At 31.9% G+C, this 19,752-nt stretch overlaps 1 protein-coding gene across 1 annotated transcript in view; it reads left to right on the top strand.

Moving 5' to 3' along the window:
• Positions 1 to 7,893: 7,893 nt before the first annotated feature.
• The window catches only part of LOC126881744 (uncharacterized), a 258,343-nt gene continuing 246,484 nt past the window's right edge, over positions 7,894 to 19,752 (top strand). Inside the window, exon 1 of the mRNA XM_050646215.1 lies at positions 7,894 to 8,095. Within this exon, the coding sequence (XP_050502172.1) occupies positions 8,051 to 8,095 (45 nt within the window). The 5' untranslated portion in view covers positions 7,894 to 8,050. The remainder of the gene's footprint in view (positions 8,096 to 19,752) is intronic.

Genomic DNA, 19,752 nt, shown 5'->3' with positions numbered 1-19,752 from the left:
TTTAATAAACATAACGATATATTTTAATGTTTGAACAGTGTAAGACTAAAAAGTAAAAAATAAAAAATATAAAAAAATTTTTTTAAGAAACGCTTTTCTTTAGTTACGAGTGACTAAAATTAAAAATAGTATAAAAAAAATCAACCAAAAAGCAAAAACTAAAAAAAATTGAAAAAATCTAACACATTCGTTAAAGAAAAGCGTGGGGCGAAAACCGTTTATTCGATGAAGACGCTTTTCTTTGACGAACGTGTTAGATTTTTTCAATTTTTTTTATTTTTTGCTTTTTGGTTAATTTTTTTTATACTATTTTTAATTTTAGTCACTCGTAACTAAAGAAAAGCGTTTCTTAAAAAATTTTTTTTATATTTTTTATTTGACATACAATTAAGGATTTTATATTCATCATTGGCGTGCGTACGGATAATAGTCTGAAAAATTTTTAAAGATAAAAATAGCACGAAACTTAGATATTTAAAATTAAAAACCTTTCTTGAATTCCTCGTTCAATTTGTGACAACAAATTTATCTTCCTTTTTTTTCATTCGATGCTTCGTTTTCATGCAAAAAATAAAACATTTTAACGCTTACAAAGTATTCGAAGTTTCTATAATAATATGAATTTGTAGAAACTTATTGTTTCGAATACTTTGTAAACGTTAAGATATTTTATTTTTTGCATGAAAACGAAGCGTCGTATGAACAAACGGGGAGATAGATTGTTTGTCAGAAATTGCACGGGGAATTCAAAAATAATTGTATTTGAAATATCTCAGTAGCGTACTATTTTTTTTTCTTTAAAAAAATTCTTAATTGTATGTCAAAAAATGCGCAATAACTACGTCTTACAACCCATCAAAATTGATTTGCATACCTCAACCGGTTTTAGAGCAATAAATAAATCGTCAGTTTGTAAGAAAAATTTTAACATCACATATCTCGGAAACAAATGAAAATAGAATAAGAACATATGAGTTATTTTTAATTATTATTACGTATATTATACAGAGTATGGGGCGTTCCTTTCCACTCACCCTGTATAAGTTAAGGGTTACCCTTCTAATTTCAATTTTTAAATAGAGCTACTAACTTCTTATATTTTTTAAGTTAATACACCTAGCCATTTTAAAGTTAAATTTAAGATTGCCTTTTTCAATGGACTCTATTTAATTTTTTTATGTGTAGGTTGGTTAACATAAACTAAGTTCAAGTTTGTAGTGTCGCCACCCTTGTCTCCCAGCCGACATCTTTAAAAAAGTGTGCAAAGGGTTTTCGCACTGTCTCGTAAACTAGCAATCCTACAGAAAATTTTATAAGACATTAAAAATTGTCTACAACTTTATCCCTATTATCTTTTGTCGTAAAATGGAAAATAAAAAAGTTTGTAATGTTAAGTATGTAAATGACTGAAAACTTTTAAACAAATTTTTTGACAATTCCTTTTTATTTTTTCTAAGATTTTTCCAGTCCTTTCACAATAGAATGACATAAGTTCACAACGTATTACAACCAATAAATTCTGCGTTCCATGATTCTTCGTCAAACGATCTTTCCTTGCATTATTATAAGCTGTAGGAACTAGAATCTTATGCCTCTAGAAACGTGACCAAGAAAGTGAAGTTTTCACTTCTTTATCATTATTATCATCATCATCATCATTAGCAGTTTTCAGTCCACTGCTGAACATACATATTCCGAAAATAATTCCATTGCATCCGATGTCGAGGACCCTAATAGCTGAGTTTGCTTATTTCTTTCTTGACTTCTGTATGAACAAAACTTTTGATCGACAGGAATATTTGATATGCTGCGCTAATTAGTTCTTCCAGGTTGTCATTAGGGTCTATTGCCTTGGTTTGAAATTTGCTTGCAAGATGACCAGCAAAGACGTCCACTGTTTTTTTATTTGAATGAGTCCATTCGCCGTTTGGTTTATTGATGGAACGGATAGTTGTGTTTGGTCTGCTAGGCTTCTTAGTCGGCTTCCATAATGGCTGGTTATTTGCTGTAAGGTTTTTAATGTAATATTCGAAGGTTTCGTTGTTTGCGGCTTTAACCCTCAACTGGTCCGGCGTCGTCTGACAGACGATTCAATATTTTTAATTATTTTTATTGCAAATTGGCACCGCCCACAGGAAAGTCGTTATATCTAATCCTTAAACTATTGGAGATTGACAAGTGGGTGTATTTGAGACAAGTTTCTCTCAGTTCCTAAAAAGTTGTCCCAACAATTAGGTCGAGGGTAGTTTCTCAGACGACGCCGGACCGTTTGTGTTACTTTTTTCTTGTTCAAAAAGAACAAGAGGACAATCAGACGGATGTTCTTATTTTAGAAAAACGCAAAAATTGCAGTATATGTCCGAGTAGAAAGCGCAGGATGACAAAATACCTGTGCTTGCGTTGCAAAAACCTGTTTTTTGGAATTAACAAAACCACTACCTATGTAAAATTGCATATAAAATTGGTAAAGTTTGAATTATGCTGGAAACAAACATTTTTTATCGATTTTTGTTTTACCTAGTTTTTTGTTTAGTTTGCAGTTTGAACATTTATCCTAGCAATACATTTTTTTTCATGTTGTTTTTTATATTTTTTTTTACTTACTTTACGAAATCATGCACTTGTTCACAAATATTTGTACGGATTTCAGTTTTATTTTAATATTTTTTTCTTAACCCAAATAACGCCCAAATCTAATACGTTCACATTTATATAAATATATCAGTGTATGTTTGTAGCATTTACTCTTAATAAAAAAATGAATTTTGAGTGTTGTTTTGCTTTCTTGAAAACAGTAGTTTCGCAGACGACGCCGGACCAGTTACGCTACTGATACAGTACCGGACCAGTTAAGGGTTAATGGTACTACAAGTTGCCTACGTAGTCTATGTGATCTAGTTTGTTTTTAGATCTTTATCAGGTTCTTCTTGCATGATGTTTTTCAGAAATAACTTGGCGAATGTGCAGGGAAAGATGTGTGGTATGTTGTATTGGTTTGAGATAAGTTCGTCATGTAGATTGCCATGCCGCTTTTTACACAAATGTGGTTGTTTAAAAAAAATGTTTAAACAATACCTGCCCAAAAATTTCGCCAGGCACCATTCTTATTTGCTTAAAGGGGACATTTTTTAACAGGAATTTGCAAAGAAGCCGAATCAGAAATTGTTTCATATGGGAGCGGTCTCACAACATAGACTATAAGGTTTTGTTTCCTCTACCTTCCAAAATATAAAATACATTTTTTATATATATGAAACTTTTTTATCATTACCTTAACTTAAATTACATCTAGTTCGTGTTAACGCTCCTCTAAAAAGTAGAACGCCGTGAGCAATCGATAGAACACTACACAACGTAACAAAAACACATTAAAATTTAAAACCCTAAATAAGCCAACTTTACAGTCGCTAATTTAAATCTAGAGAGTTTCCAAACTACAAAAAATAATATTAGAGTTGATGTACTTAATTAAAAAGTATAGAAGAAACAATAAACAAAAAAAAGTACAATAATCGGTAACAGGTCATATTTTCGGCTGGTGAATTTAATTAAAACTTGGTCCTGAAAAAAATGTTGGTCTAGTTAGTTTCGTTAAAAATTTCAGTTTTATCAGCTTTGGTAGAATCAAGAGGAAACTTTGAATATTATGCTATACTGCTATATTAAAAGTTTCCATACATAAGGCTCCTTGTATTGAAAATTTAAAAAATATTATCCAACTAGCTCTAGTCAGGTCTGGGTTTTGTGTACTGGAATGCTCCACGATTTAGAAGTTGTGTGTATTGTCGGTTTTCTTTTACTGTGGACTTAATCCATTAGCCAGATTTAGAAGTTATTAACAAAAAATCAAATCGATTTTATAGGTCTGGATCCCGCGTATGAAAAAAAAGTTGATTAATAGCAAGCTGAAAATTTGTTAATAGCTTAAGGGTGTCTAGTCGGACAAACTTTGATATATGGGAACACTGGAACAGGGGCAGTTTTAATTATGGAACAGGTTAAAAATTTGGAACGGTCAGACCACGAAAACGGCACATGTATTTTGTCAGACAGAACAGACTTAAACTCTCCGAACAGAGATTAAACTCTCATGCAAAAATAAGACTCCTACTTATCACCAAATGGGCGTTTTAATGAGTGGAACATGTAGAATATGTCAAATGACAGGAATTATGACAGGTGATAAATAGCAGTCTGATTTTTGCATGAGAGTTTAATCTCTGTTCGGAGAGTTTAAGTCTGTTCTGTCGGACAAAATAAATGTGCCGTTTTCGTGGTCTGACCGTTCCAAATTTTTAACCTGTTCCACAATTAAAACTGCCCCTGTTCCAGTGTTCCCATATATCAAAGTTTATCTGACTAGACACCCTTAAGCTATTAACAAATTTTCAGCTTGCTATTAATCAACTTTTTTTTCATACGCGGGATCCAGACCTATTATAACAATTAGGTACTAAAAGATACGGAAACGCAATCCAGATAACTAAAATGCTACCTAGAGTAGATGCCCGCTCAAATCATACTTATCTGATCAACAAATTGTAGCAGTTACAAACTGCTCCCTTAAGAATTCTCTTCGAAACGCCAGTGCCTCTCAGTTTTATAGGCCAAATCGAAAATAAGGCGGAGGGATGTAGCTTGATCGACGACTGGCTGAATGACAGTGGGCCTTCTTTCTAACAGCTTTCCATCTGCTTGGGATGTTGTAGTGTCAATGTAGCAGTTACAAAATGCTTCCTTAAGAATTATCTTCGGTACGCCAGTGCCTCTCAGTTTATAGGCCAAATCGAAAAGAAGGCGGAGGGATGTAGCTTGATCGACGCCTGGCTGAATGACAGTGGGCCTTTTTCTAACAGCTTTCCATCTGCTTGGGATGTTGTAGTGTCAATGTAGCAGTTACAAAATGCTCCCTTAAGAATTATCTTCGGTGCGCCAATACCTCTCGATTTTGTAGGCGAAATCGAAAAGACAGCGGAGGGACGTAGCTTTCGTGCCCACGTTGGGCGCCAATTTGTATGCGCAACAGGCATACAGGGTGGGGCATTAGTGTGACAAAGTCCAATTACTCGTTTGTCGTAAGAGATACGAAAAAAAATTATTTAAGTGAAAGTTGGGGCAGACATAGTACCATAATTTAAAAATATTTTCAAATATACAGGGGCGTCCGTATTGACAGGGTGACACAAACTTATGGTTTTTTTTTAATGGAACACCTTGTATATTTTTAAATTTTTGGATGCTCCTCAATGTTTCCTTTTTAAAGTATATGGTTTTGTAATATTATACGAGGTAGTTTAAAAGTTAATTACGTTTTTTTGTTAATTTCGTAGCAATATCTACACCCTGTAGAATTGTAGTGATTTGACATCAAATTTTCTGTTTATGTTCAAACGATTTTTAATATAGTCTACTACTGTTAATCATTAACAGTGTAGCGAAATGTTTAATTTTAGTATACAGGGTGGGTCGAAACTCCGAATGAGTATTATCTGAGTTTTCTTAAATGGAACACCCTGTATTTTAGTATTCTAATAAAATGATATTTTATGGTACTTTTTTATTTCTGAAGCATTCCCTATACCTAAGTTCTTTAATTTGTAAGTTATTCGTGATTCTTTAAGTCAAACATTAATTGCAACTAAAATTACGTGAAATTTTAATAGATGGCCGTGAAAATATCCAATCAAAAATAATTTTTCGAAAAAAAAATCCACAATAATCTATCCTGATCCTTAATTTATTAATATTGGATAATATATCCAAATACATTCGTAGTTAAGTTTGTTGGTGCTTAAAATATTAATCAAACATACAAAATTCTCCCTAGTTGGCTATGACACAAAATTTTATTAATAAATTTTGCATAATAAATTGGCAATCTAAATGTTTTTAAAGAAGTTAAAATTTTTAAAATCTTTCTGAACAAAAAGTAGACCATTTAGAAGTTGGCTAATTTTTTTAAATATACAGGGGTGCTCTACCTATCTAATACACTTCACAGAATTAAAATCGGATTATTTAAGGGGCCTCAGCAATGTTTTAAATTTATAAACAATTTTTTGGCTTATAAATAAATAGCTTTGTTTAATAATAAAAAAATTAATTTTTAGCAATGCAAATAATTTTAACCGGTATAATTTGACTTAAACTTTCAAATGCTGTCAGCAGAATTGCTATTTTATTTTTTAATCAAACGTTGTTCGCGTTCAAAAATTGCAATTTCTCGATTTTTTGAAAGTTCCACCGAGTTTATCTCGAAAACTATGCATCCTTCGAAAAAAAAAGGAACATTTTTTGCTTAGAATTACCCAAGAAATACAAAAAAATGTTTTATTTTGCGAAAAATCGATGTTATGTAATTCCTCAAGTTCTTTGTTTATATTATAACAATCATATCGACATCCGGATTAACTGTTACCCAAAAAATTCATGTTATACGGGTCAAAATACATAAAAAAAACTTCTGTAACTTCATCTAAATAAAGGAGCTCGTAGCACCCCCTCCTGGCCACAGCACTTATTTGGTTATAAGCCAAAAAATTGTTTATAACTTTAAAACATTGCTGAGGCTGCTTAAATAATCCGATTTCAATTCTGTAAAGTGCATTAGATAGGTGGAGTACTTCTGTATATGTAAAAAAATTGACAAATCTTTGTATTTTCTAGTTTTTGTTGTACAAGATTTTAAAAAATTTTAATTTTTAAAAAAAGTTTAGATTGCAAAATTATTATGCAAAATCTAGTAAGTCAATTTTAATGAAATTTGGTGTACGGTTTTAGCATATTACAAAAATTTTCTAAGCGAATTAGGAAGGTTCCAAGTGTAACCTAAGTGATGGAAAATCATTGAATAAGGACAGGCTTGTTTTGCCCGCTTATTTTATATTTATTGCTATTTTGAAGCAAAGGTGATAAATTAAGACATTTTTAACCAATCCCATCTGATATAAAATTTAATTATCTTTGTTCTATTCCTATACGACTTTGTTTTAAAATAAATAGTTTTTAAGTTATAAGCAAAAAAAGTAGAAAAAAAACGAAATTTTTTGAAATTTTTAAATATTTTATTTTTTGATTAATTATTTATATGGGAAATAAGCCACAATTAAAATGAAAAAAATAATTTTATTTATAATTTAAACATGTTACAAGTCAGAATTTGGTATTATTTTTTGAGAGTAAATTAATGTAAGACCAAATACTTACGATATCGGGATAGTATCACAGGGTTTTTCCTGGTTTTCCCTTGTGATTTACTATGAAGTCTCTAACTCGAGAATTTTACTGTCGTTGCATTTGGTTGTCTTTTTAGAGACATATCACATGCTATAATTTTTTATGACGGATATTCTTGAGTTGGGGTTAATTTCATGTAATCGAATGAACTATCTTTCAATAAGTCGTCCCAGGAACGCAACTCATAAATATTGGCAATATCATTTTAAAGTCTTCTACTTTAAAATGTATAATATATGTCTGAATTGCCAATATAAATGAGTGAGATTAAATAAATTATTAGAAGAATTTTTTTTGCTTAGCAACAACACTTTTGTTTATTTTAGTAATATTTTGTATTTTGACAACGGCACCCGATTTGGGCGTCGAAACGTTAATAAAATTATTTTTTTCATTTTAATTGTGGCTTATTTCCCATATAAATAATTAATCATAAAAATGCCACAAGGAAATAGCTTCAGAACAATTTTATTTTTTTTTATTAATGTTCCGGGCATATTTGAGAAGGAGCATAATTCAATTATTATTAACGAAGTTATCACCTAACTTTATCCGCAAAAATCTGAATGCCACCTCTCACATCCACCTAAAAACAGATCCTTATTGGTCTATGTGATCAGACATGTATTAATCTATTTTGTTTTTTGTTTCAGGCGTAGTGTCATTACATCTAGTGGACCTGCGAATACCGAGTCACGCGATTCGAAATCAAAGTGCGAAACTCGAATGCCATTTTGAACTGGACGGTGAAACGCTTTATTCTGTCAAGTGGTACAAAGACGGCAATGAGTTCTACCGTTATGTCCCGCGAGATATGCCACCAACACAGACTTTCCCGCTTCCTGGAGTCTCAGTCGACGTAAGTAGATATCTTGGTTTTTATTATTGTTGTATTTTTACTGCAGCCGCGTGGTCTCTGGTGTCCGGCAAATTTACGATACAGCGGGAACTAGCTGAAGTTGTTTTATTCTGCCACAAGGAGAATTTACTCTGCTCAATTTCAAGTTAGATAACTCTGTTAGATGGTTAAAATAAATATAGATAATAATAAATCGCCTGTCGTAATAAAACTTTGACGAATACTTTTAATATTATTAGGTCGCATCAAGGGCGGATCCAGGGCCGATTTTCGGGAGGGGCCATGAACTTTTTTTGGGAGGAAGACCGGGGGTTTGACGGTAATTTTTAAAAATTTGGGTTACAATTGTGAGTTTTAAGGCACTTGTCATATAATATTGAGTGCAATAAAGACATTCAAAACTTATCGTTTTTAAAGTATTATTAATTAAAGTCAGTACCGATTCCTACACATTTTTTCGGATCCAAGTGCAGTTCTTTTAACAAGTTTAATACTATTTTTCCCAATGCTTCTCCTGTCAGGCCTTCTTCTTCCGCTCATTCTTGATTTTCACTAAGTATTTTTATCTTCTCATAATCGTCAATGAACTTGACAAAGTCTTCACGAATGTAGTTATTGTGTACAGTAGGAAAAATGAAAGATTACCCACAAACGAACATATCAAACAAGCTGTATTTTCCTGTCACCGTGTCACAAAAAAAAATTGGCCAACGCAAGTACATGTATAATACTTATATAAGCTGTTCTTATAGTACTGGTACTAGTTCATTATTTTCTGGAACATAGGAAAGATGTTTAATATGATGGTTCATGGGTAATCTTTCATTTTTCGTACATAATATGTATCTCAAATTTAGAAAAAGCTGTTCCACGTGGGATACGTCGGTCGTTTCGTCAAATATGATAGGGTAAAAATTTGCACTTTGAACCTGATTCATATTGGCTCTACCAAAGCCATTTTTCAAAAGAAAACCTGATTCATTATTTGTTCAATCACTTGTTCACCACAACATGTTGGTGCCACTGATGCTGTGGATAGGTGTCGTTGAATAGTCTTATCTCCTGATGAGATTTTAAATCTTAACAATTCCCCTTATTGCTAGGTCCAGCGTCTTCTTCCAGAAGCAGGAGGACATCACCACGATGGCCTCTTAGAGGAATAATTTGCCGACCTAAGAACACTATAGAATCTACTATTGATCGTAGTCTTTCTCTATTTGCTTGTATCTGTCTAGACCTCTGAGAGTCTATCTGGTTTTTTTTAATGGCATGGACTTTATGTCAATCAGCCAATCACAACATGACTACTATATCAAGAAGACTAAATATTTAAAGACCTATCTGGTTAATATCTGGTCTGTCTGGTTAATATCTGACTACTTTTGCGGGTTGCGATAACCTCATTGTTTTGTATGGCTCCGTCTTTGTCCATGAGTTTGGCGAAAGATGTTAAAGGTTTCGTGACAAGGCTTTGGGGTATCATCCCTTTATTGTACCATATTTTTATTAGAAAAATAAAACGCAATACTTGCAAAACAATCCCTTTTTAATGTGCGACATTACCAACCAACTCCTTTGTTCTAAGTGCTGGTGTAAGTAACGCTTAATTTCTTTTTTATTCTTTGTGTGTACAGAATATTGAAATTAATACGATTGATGGCTGCCAAAGTTGTTCTAACAAATGGCACTTTGTAAAATTATCAACATTTTTATTTACAAAAAATCCTATGTCATTCTTGAAGCTTCCGTTACTGCTTTTGTTCAATTATAGTTCAGAAGATATAATATGTATCCCCTGTTTTGTGCATATATAAGTATGTGTTTAAAACTAAATATATTTGAACTGCAAATATTTAAACTTCTATTTTTTAAATTCTCGGAGGCCATGGCCCCCTCCCTGGATCCGCCCTTGGGTCGCATATGGATTGGACCAAAACTGAATTAGAATTTATTATTATTTTTTATTTAAATTAAAGTGTCTCAGAAACTATTGGCCATTGACACAGGTACAAAATAATTACTGCCACTGGACCGTTTTCTTCAATGTTTTGTCACTATGTATTTATTAAAAAAAAAAAGAATGTGTGTGTACTTTGTACGCACGTAAGAAGTTATACTTCTATTATATAATTTTAACGAAGTAATTGTATTCTATTTAAATATTAAACTAACTTTCTTATCTACCACTTTCAAAAAATTTTTATTAAAACAACTAAAAAAAAATGAATCGTAGAGGATTGGAACCCGGGACGTTTCGAACTCTGACCGAACGCTCAACAACTAGACCACCGAGGTCATGTGATTGACATGTACGTTTCGGATATAATTATGAGTGCAGCTGATCTCACTACTACCAACTTTGTTAAATTTCGAAACAGTAATTTCACTTTTATTTAATAATGGTACGGTAAACAATCCTCATTTTTTAATATGTTATTCCTTACAAAAATACCTTTAATTTAAGCACAAATAATTAAAAATCGTAAATTTGGGTCAAAAGTTATTAACTTTTTAAGAATTCCCATAAGAGCCCATGTTAAAACTTAACTTTGACCCTTAATAGTATTGTCCTTTTCATGATCATTTTTCAGTGCGTAACAAATGATAGGAAAAAGGGTAAGTCCGTGATAATACACATTTATGACATTTATTCTAACATGACATTTTAGTTAAATCTGACAGTTGTCACATTTTATTTTCAATTTGGAATAAAAACAAATCAAAATTGTTTCTTGCATTTATAAAATGGTATTTTCTTTGATTTGTATAGTCTTACAAATTGTACAGATTATATTTGTAATATTATTATCTAATTAAAAAAAATATTTTTTTATTATGGCGCCATCTATCGACAACTAGAATAACTAGAAGAAACGTTATAAAAATGTCACCGACGAAATGTAATCACCAACATGCCTTTTTTTCTGTCACATACATATGTATAAATATGTATAAATGATGTATAAATATGTATAAATATGGTCATATGTATAAATAATAAATAAATAAAAAAAAATGTCACATACAATTTAATGCGTTAGAAAGAAATCGAAAAACTGTGACGCACTGAAAGATGATCATGAGAAATACTGTAATTAAACGGCACGGTAAAACATTTTTTTAAAAATCAAGTCTTAGTTTTTTGAAGTAAACTATAACATACTAAAATTTCATGCAAATCCTTAATTCTTTGCCGAAGGTGTAGAACGTCATTAAACTTGAGATATTTTGAAAATTGATTAAATTATTTTAATTTTGAATTGAAATGATTTAAGTGCACTTTACATCAACAATAAATTGAACAAGAAATTGACAAAGTTATTCAAGGCCAAATTTGACGAGTACAAAATGTATGGTTTGTAAAAGAAAATGAAGGAATTTGATGAAATAGAACAATTGGATATGTTTTATTTTGTCAAATTTCTTTATTTTCTTTTTATTCACGGCAAAATTGGATGTAGAATTGTGTTTTGTATAAGCCAAATTTGACCTTGAATAACTTGTTGTCAATTTCTTGTTCAATTATTGTTGATGTAAAGTGGACTTTAGAATTGAAAAAAAAAATACAACAAAACATATAGTAAGAAAACAATATATTAGGTGAATATTGATGGTAATCAAATTATATAAATAAAAGTATTACATTATTACATACTATGTATTTTGGCAGATCAAACAGGTAGGTTTATACCCATGATACATTAACAATTATTACGTACCTGTGGCTTTTAAAAACTATTTAAAAGTCACTACAATATTATAAAGTGTTTTGTTTCTGTCCTCACAACAATAAAACTAATATATTATACATTTGTTTACCTTTACCTTTTCCTCCAAACCACAGCTGTCCTACAGCTGCCATATTGGATAATTTTTGACATGTCATTTGAACATCCAATCAGAACAAAGTTATAATGCGCGTATGCGCCTGGGTGATGCGTATGCGCCTGGTTTTAACATATAAAAATTCACCCTCATCGCGCGTAAAGAAGTATAACTTCAATAAATAAAAAAATGTGATAAAATGCATCCCAAAATATTTTGAAACATTTTTATTTTTTAGATTTAAAAAAATATTTTTTAAATTGATCCCAAATAGTTTTTGAAAGATTTACAAGCTTGTCAAAGTTTTATATGCGATTACCTTATAAGATGGAATTCGAAGATTCACGTTCCTCTCGAATAACTCGATCCCATTAGAGATTCAGCAGAAATTTTATTGTCGCCCAGAACAAATCAAACTGCTACCAAACTCTCCCTCAGTATAAACATGAATCTTGCCCCGCATTCAAAGGCAGCGACATAAAATTGGGTATATGGACTTGGAGTTGACCCGATCCGACACAATACCACAAAAACAGTAGGTGTATGGGGTAAGGAAAGCTGTCGGTTGATATTTTCAAAAGAGAAAGGGTTGCCGGCGAAATGAGAAAGGTACTGAATGTTAGCAGGGGACTGTCCTAGCCGTCCGAGTTGGACGACTACCAAAATTAATTAAACAACCACAACTTTTACACAAATGAAAAAATATAATGTCTTTTTTTATATAAGTTTGACAAAAATTTGAAAATAGTATTTTTAACTAAAAATAAATTATGGCAAAACTTTGAATGAGGTGGATTAACCCCAAATTGTTTACTTTTCTAGACGAATGAAAACGGAATATGACTGCATACAGTGGAGTCCTTTTTGTTCTCTACATTCGTCGTATGCGGTTTTATAAATTGTAAAATTCGCAGATTAAGGATGTACCAGACAGAAATTTCAACAAGAAAAGTTTCAGATTTAAATAACTATTTACCATTTTAATTTTATTATAATGACGAATTCTGCATCTGAGATAGTACACAAAGCCACTACGCATTCGCTAGGAAAAATATTCTAATTCGGATTTTTTGCACAATATTACTTAAAAAGGACCCCTTAAAAAGGTTTTTTTTTTGTTTTTTCCTAAAATTATTCTTTTTTGCATCGAACAAACTTTTTTAGAATTTTTTGGATCATTTCAAACAGAAAAGGTCTTTAGTGACTTCTCCAAAGTTGATAGTTTGTGACATATAAGCGATTAAAAATTTAAAAATTGCGAAATCGGCCATTTTTAACCCTGAGAAACTATGTGAAACACTGAAAATTTCGATGTTGCCAAGGTAAGAAGATAATCTTTAAACATCGATTGATGAAATCCCGAAGAGTTTTTTGCAATACAATATCAAAAACTCCTTTGTTTTTTATTTGCCAATTAAGCGGGCGCTTGATTGGCAACCGTTGCATGTATATGTAACATGCGTAAATATAATATGTGCAGAAAAATATTTCGATTTAATTTTTTTTTCACCATCTTGCTTGAAAATATCCCTTCTTAACAAATTTGTACGTTACCAGGAACAAAAAGTCAAAAATTCTTTAAACGTTTGTTTTTTGTTTTTTCCTAAAACTAATTTTTTTGCACCAGAACAATAGTGTAGGAAACAAAGGTTGAACCTTGCAAAATGGACACAAATCCGGTTTTATTTTTTTTCTGGTATATCAAGGGGTGCTTATTATAAGACTAACTTTTTCTGAAAAAATTTCGCCCCGGAACCCCCCTTTTCACCCCTTTAAAGGGGGTAATTTGTGGTTTTTGCGGAACGTAGCCCTTCCTGTATCTTTTACAAAAAATTTCTTTTATAGAAATATGAAGATTACTATATTTTCTACGATTTATTTCCCGACAGCATCTGTCTATCATCCACCGTTTAGCAGGGGTGGCGCCCCAAAGTTGACAAGTTTTTAAAAAAGATGTTTTTAAAGAATATATATTTTTCCCTAACTGTAACGGACATTAAGAAAAATTCCTGCGGCAATTATTCACAAATAATTGATTGATTTTTTGGTATAGGTTTTACTTAAGGGTAATTGCCCCTTTTTTAATTACACGGTGTTACATTTTAAAAAATCCCTTTTTATACCATCTGAACCGTTTATGCTAGAGTAAAAACACTTTCAGCGATTAACCATGTACTGGTGCTATTTACAAATTTGTATAATGCACCCCCATTTTTTCCCCGGAACCACCCCAAAAAAAGAAGAATTAATAAATAAAGTGATTTTCTTGGAATCCTTCACACACAATGCCCTTTATTAATGTGCTTCATATATCATCTTGTGCACGTTATTATTACCCATGCATGGATACTAAAAGCGATTTCCTAGTGCAACCCCTGTAGCAAAAAAAAAAGAAATAAAATGGGGAGTTGAAATTTTTTTTTGTTTTTTGCTTTTTGATCCATATGGGCATATGCTTCATCAATAGTGCTTTTCAAAAATATATATGGTTATTGCAACATCCCTGCAGAAACCACCCCTATCCTTGAAAATATACTGCAGAAACTACCCCTATCCCTTGGCGAGCATGTTTTTACGATTTTCTCATTACCTATGCATTATTTTTAAACAAAACTTATACAAGGTTAAACACCACTATTTACTCTAAAAGTTGGGTCCTATTCATTTTTTTCGTATAAGCAACCGTTACGGCACAGTGGCGCCGTAAACCTCATATATGCTTTGGCGGGCTCCAGTTTTTGTTTTTTTTTCGTCATCTGTTCGTTTTATTGATAAAGTACTTATGTAAAATAAAACAACACAGTGTAACCTACAAATTATGACCTATGCACATTTTACAATCTTTGCGCCCCAAAGCCACAGTGGTGGCTCAAAATCAATTTTGCATATTTTCGCCACCTACACGCATCTTATTGCATGAATGCTACCTTAATAGCAGAATATTTACCCTTATGTGGTCGCTAAGCAGTGGCGGATCCAGGAAGGGGTGATGGGGTGATCACCTCCCCCCCTCTCAAACCAAGTGATATTATATTCAAAGATTATAAAAATATTCATTTATTTTTATAGAAATTTAGTAGAAACACTTATATGAATTATTATTTTTATAAGATTGGGGTACTTTTTATGCTTAAGCGACAGTGGCGGATCCAGCATCGTTAAGAGGGAGGTGCCAATTGGCTAAACTTCTATAAAAATAAATAAATAATTTTATAATCTTTAAATATAATATCACTTGGTTTGAGAGGGGGGTAGGTGATCACCCCCATCACCCCTCCCTGGATCCGCCACTGCTTAGCGACCACTTAAGGGTAAATATTGTGCTATTAAGGTAGCATTAATGCAATAAAATGTGTGTAGGTGGCGAAAATATGCAAAAATTATTTTTGGGCCACCACTGTGGCTTTGGGGCGCAAAAATTGTAAAATGTGCATAGGTCATAATTTGTAGGTTACACTGTGTTGTTTTATTTTACATAAGTACTTTATCAATAAAACGAACAGATGCCGAAAAAAAAAACAAAAACTGGAGCCCGCCAAAGCATATATGAGGTTTACTGCGCCACTGTGCCGTAACGGTTGCTTATACGAAAAAACTGAAAAGAACCTAATTTTTAGAATAAATAGTGGTCTTTAACCTTGTATAAGTTTTGTTTAAAAATAATGCATAGGTAATGAGAAAATCGTAAAAACATGCTCGCCAAGGGATAGGGGTAGTTTCTGCACTATATTTTCAAGGATAGGGGCGGTTTCTGCAGGGATGTGGCAATAACCATATATATATTTGAAAAGGTTTATTAATGAAGCATATGCCCATATGGATCAAAAAGCAAAAAACAAAAAAAAATTCAACCCCCCATTTTATTTATTTTTTTTTTGGCTACAGGGGTTGCACTAGGAAATCGCTTTTGGTGTCCATGCATGGGTAATAATAACGTGCACAAAATAGTATATAAAGCATATTAATAAAGGGCATTGTGTCTGAAGGATTCCGAGAAAATCACTTTATTTATTAATTCTTCTTTTTTTTCAGGTGGTTCCAGGGAAAAAATGGGGGTGCATTATAAAAATTTGTAAATATCACCAGTACATGGGTAATCGCTGAAAGTCTTTTTACTCTAGCATAGACGGTTCAGATGGTATAAAAAGGGGATTTTTAAAATGTAACACCCTGTAATTAAAAATAGGGCAATTACCCTTAAGTGAAACTTATACCAAAAAATCAGTCACTTATTTTTGAATAATTGCCGTAGGATTTCTTCTTAATTTCCGTTACAGTTAGGGAGAAATATATGTTTTTTAAAACATCTTTTTTTAAAAACTTGTCAAATTTGGGGCGCCACCCCGGCTAAACGGTGGGTGATAGACATATGCTGTCTAGAAATAAATAGTAGGATTATAGTCCTCTTTATATTGCTATTGAATAAATTTTTTGCAAAACGTACAGGAAGGGCTACGTTTTGTAAAAACCACAAATTACCCCATTTAAAGGGGTGAAAAGGGGGGTTCCGGGGCGAAATTTTTTCAGAGAAAGTTAGTCTTATAATAAGCACTCCTTGATATACCAGAAAAAAAATAAAACCGGACTTGTGTCCATTTTGCAAGGTTCAACCTCTGTTTCCTACACTAAAATTTTTTTAGGTTTTTTGGATCATTCCAAATAGAAAAGACCTTAAGTGACTTTTCTGTAAATGTGATAGTTTTAGAGATATAAGCGATTGAAATTTTAAAAATTGCAAAACCGGCCATTTTTAACCCTCAAAAACTATGTGAAACATCAAAAATTTCAATGATACCGATGTACGTAGATATTATAAGAATATCGATTGATGAAATCCCGAAGAGATTTTTACAATACAATATCGAAAACCCGTTTGTTTTTTAATTGCTAAGCAAGCGGGAGCGACACTATTTTCAACCGTTGCATCTGTATTATGTAATCAGAAAATATTTTAAGCTTAAAAAAATTGTTTAAATTTTTTTTGTCACATTTTTGACCCTAGCAACATGCAAATTTGTTGATAGGGAACCTTTTTAAGCAAGATGGTGAAAAAAAATTGAAGCGGAATGTTTTTCCGCACATACATAATCCTTCCGCTATAACTTTTCCCATGCGGTACGATTCATTTTCAATCAAATTAAGTCAAAACAAAAAGTGAAACGTACGCCGATGTGTGTAGTATATAGTATACAGTATACAAAATGTATATACACATCGACGTTCGTTTCAATATACGTTTTGACTTAATTTGATTGAAAATGAATCGTACCGCATGGGAAAAGTTATATCGGACGGACTATATTTACGCATATTACATACAATGTTGTACATGCAACGGTTAAAAATAGTGTAGCGACCGCTTGACTAGTAATTAAAAAACAAAATGGTTTTCGATATTGTATTGCAAAAAACACTAGGGATTTCATCAATCGCTGTTCAAAGAATATCTTCTTACCTTGGCAACACCGAAATTTTCAGTTTTTCACATAGTTTCTGAGGGTTTAAAATGGCTGATTTCGCAATTTTTAAATTTTAAATCGCTAATATTAAAAGTCACTAAAGATTTTTCTGTTTGAAATGATCCAAAAAACCTAAAAAAAAACTTTGTTCGATGCAAAAAAAAATAATTTTAGGAAAAAAAAACAAAAAAAAAACTTTTAAAAAAATTTTGACCCACTTTTGGACAAGGACCTCGATTTTTGACCCTTCGCTTCGTTATCGATCATTCGCTATCTGTACACTGTACAGATACGAAGCGAATACGTTCGATAACGAAGGGAAGGGTCAAAAATCGGGGTCCTGGCAACATGAAAATTTGTTAAAAGGGGTCCTTTTTGAGTAAGATTGTGCAAAAAATCCGAGTCGGAATATTTTTCCGAGCGGATGCGCTATGCGAAGAAGATTTTCAATTTGTTTAAGAGATGTCTCTGGATCTCATCCCAATGGGGATTTCAATGATCTTTGAAATTCCCCTTAAATAGATGGTCGAGCTCTTTTTCGATTTAGAGGTGTGCACGCTAGCGCTGTTGAGGAAGCCTGCAATGGCAGAAACAGCTGTCCAGCAACTGTGCATCCCTCTGAATCGAAAACAAGCAAAACCATCTTTTACTTTTCTATCTTTACTCAGATTTGAGTACAAGGAAGTTTCTTTCTATCGTTTCGCTAGACGAATGAAAACGGAATGTGACTGCATATAGTGGAGTTGTTTTCTATGTGTTTATATTTATTTACAAGTTATATTTCTTTCCCGACAATACAGCTTTTGCGATTTTTAGGATGTTTATATTTAAAGCTACATTTGTACAGTTGTGGAGAAAGAAGATGCAATTCAAATTAAAGAATTGCACGATTTATAGTCATCTTGATCCCAAATTAAATATTCTACACTTTTGAAAAATCCAGCTTGTACCGATAAAATAAATTATAAGGTAAATATAGAGTTTTTAACTCAATAAACAGCTACAGTAACTACCGACAAGCTATAAAATTCCATAATACGATAAAGTCGATGCCACAGTAATGGATTTCTATGTAGCAACGGTCTTTTATACTCGGCGCTTCCCAAGTACAATGGCCCCTTTAACTGAATTGTGATTGCCATTATGTGACGTTTCTTGTTCCAATATACCATTTTCTGCAGGATATGTATCTTCTACTCCTTTATTATTGGCTTGTAAGTATCTAAGAGATGTCGGTCGAGATGAAATTTTTATGCTTAAAGTGAAAAATATCGCGCTTTTATTCCTTGTCAACATTCTTATCTCTACATGGTTCTTTCAAAAAGATATTATAGTATTGTATAAGTAACGTAAGAAAGTAAAGAGATAAAGACATAGTAATGACGATTGTTAATCCCTAAGTGAAACCACAAATTGTAAATCTCAAATCTCAAATGCGTAAGACTACACAAATTTTAGAAGGAACTTAGTGTAAAAACTTAGTTTTTAATGAAAAATTGCTAGTTACAGAGTGTCCAATTTTAGTTCAGAGAAATAAGGAACAAAATATCCTGTTGGTAACACAACCCCCTCCAGGCCGAAACCAAATTATTTGAGTAGTATGGACATTTACATTAATAACCTATATGTTTCCTGCAGCCGATTTTGATGATATACATAGTTATAAACAAATGAAAATAAAAAAACGGTAAATTTTCGCTTTTTTCGTCTATAACCCAAAAGTTAAATATTTTAAACAAATTTGAGAGTGATAAACTCATAAATCGTATAAAAAACTTTAATATGGCGTTCGCTAAATATGTCTATCCTTATTGGTTGCTTAGAAAATTGCAAAATAAATAATAAATTTTGAGTTTTTATAAATAGTCATAACTTATGTAAAAATTAACTTAAAACGTTCTTATTACACGGAATTCTGAGACTTCTGGTGCTTAAATCATACCCTAAATTTCAAAGCAATTGGTCAAATAGTTTAAAAGGTATTTAATTGGTTTATCCCAAATTGATTTTTTTTTGCAACGCTATAAGTCAGAAAATGATGAAGTTACAGTAATACTTTGGATAGTTTATTAAAGAAGATTTATATTATAAATTTAATTAAAAAAAAATGAAAAAAATAATTCCAAATACTGTAAAATTATTTTGCAAAACATGTAAATTAAAAAAAGGGGGGCTAACTTCGTCCCCAATTGTCCTAGGACAATTGTTTTTCTTTCAAAATGTGTATAAAAATCCAGTCTTTCCAAATAGGAAAATGTAATTTTTCTACGGGTAACGGTTAAAAAGTTATTCTAATTGTTTATAAGTAAGCAAAAAATCGACGTGTTTTTGCAAAATAATTTTACACTGTTTAAAATTACTTTTTGTCATTTT

The sequence above is a fragment of the Diabrotica virgifera genome, chromosome 3 (assembly GCF_917563875.1).
Source record: "Diabrotica virgifera virgifera chromosome 3, PGI_DIABVI_V3a".
NCBI lineage: Eukaryota > Metazoa > Arthropoda > Insecta > Coleoptera > Chrysomelidae > Diabrotica > Diabrotica virgifera.
Note: the sequence above shows the minus strand (reverse complement) of the source record. Positions and strands in the feature narration are given on the sequence as shown.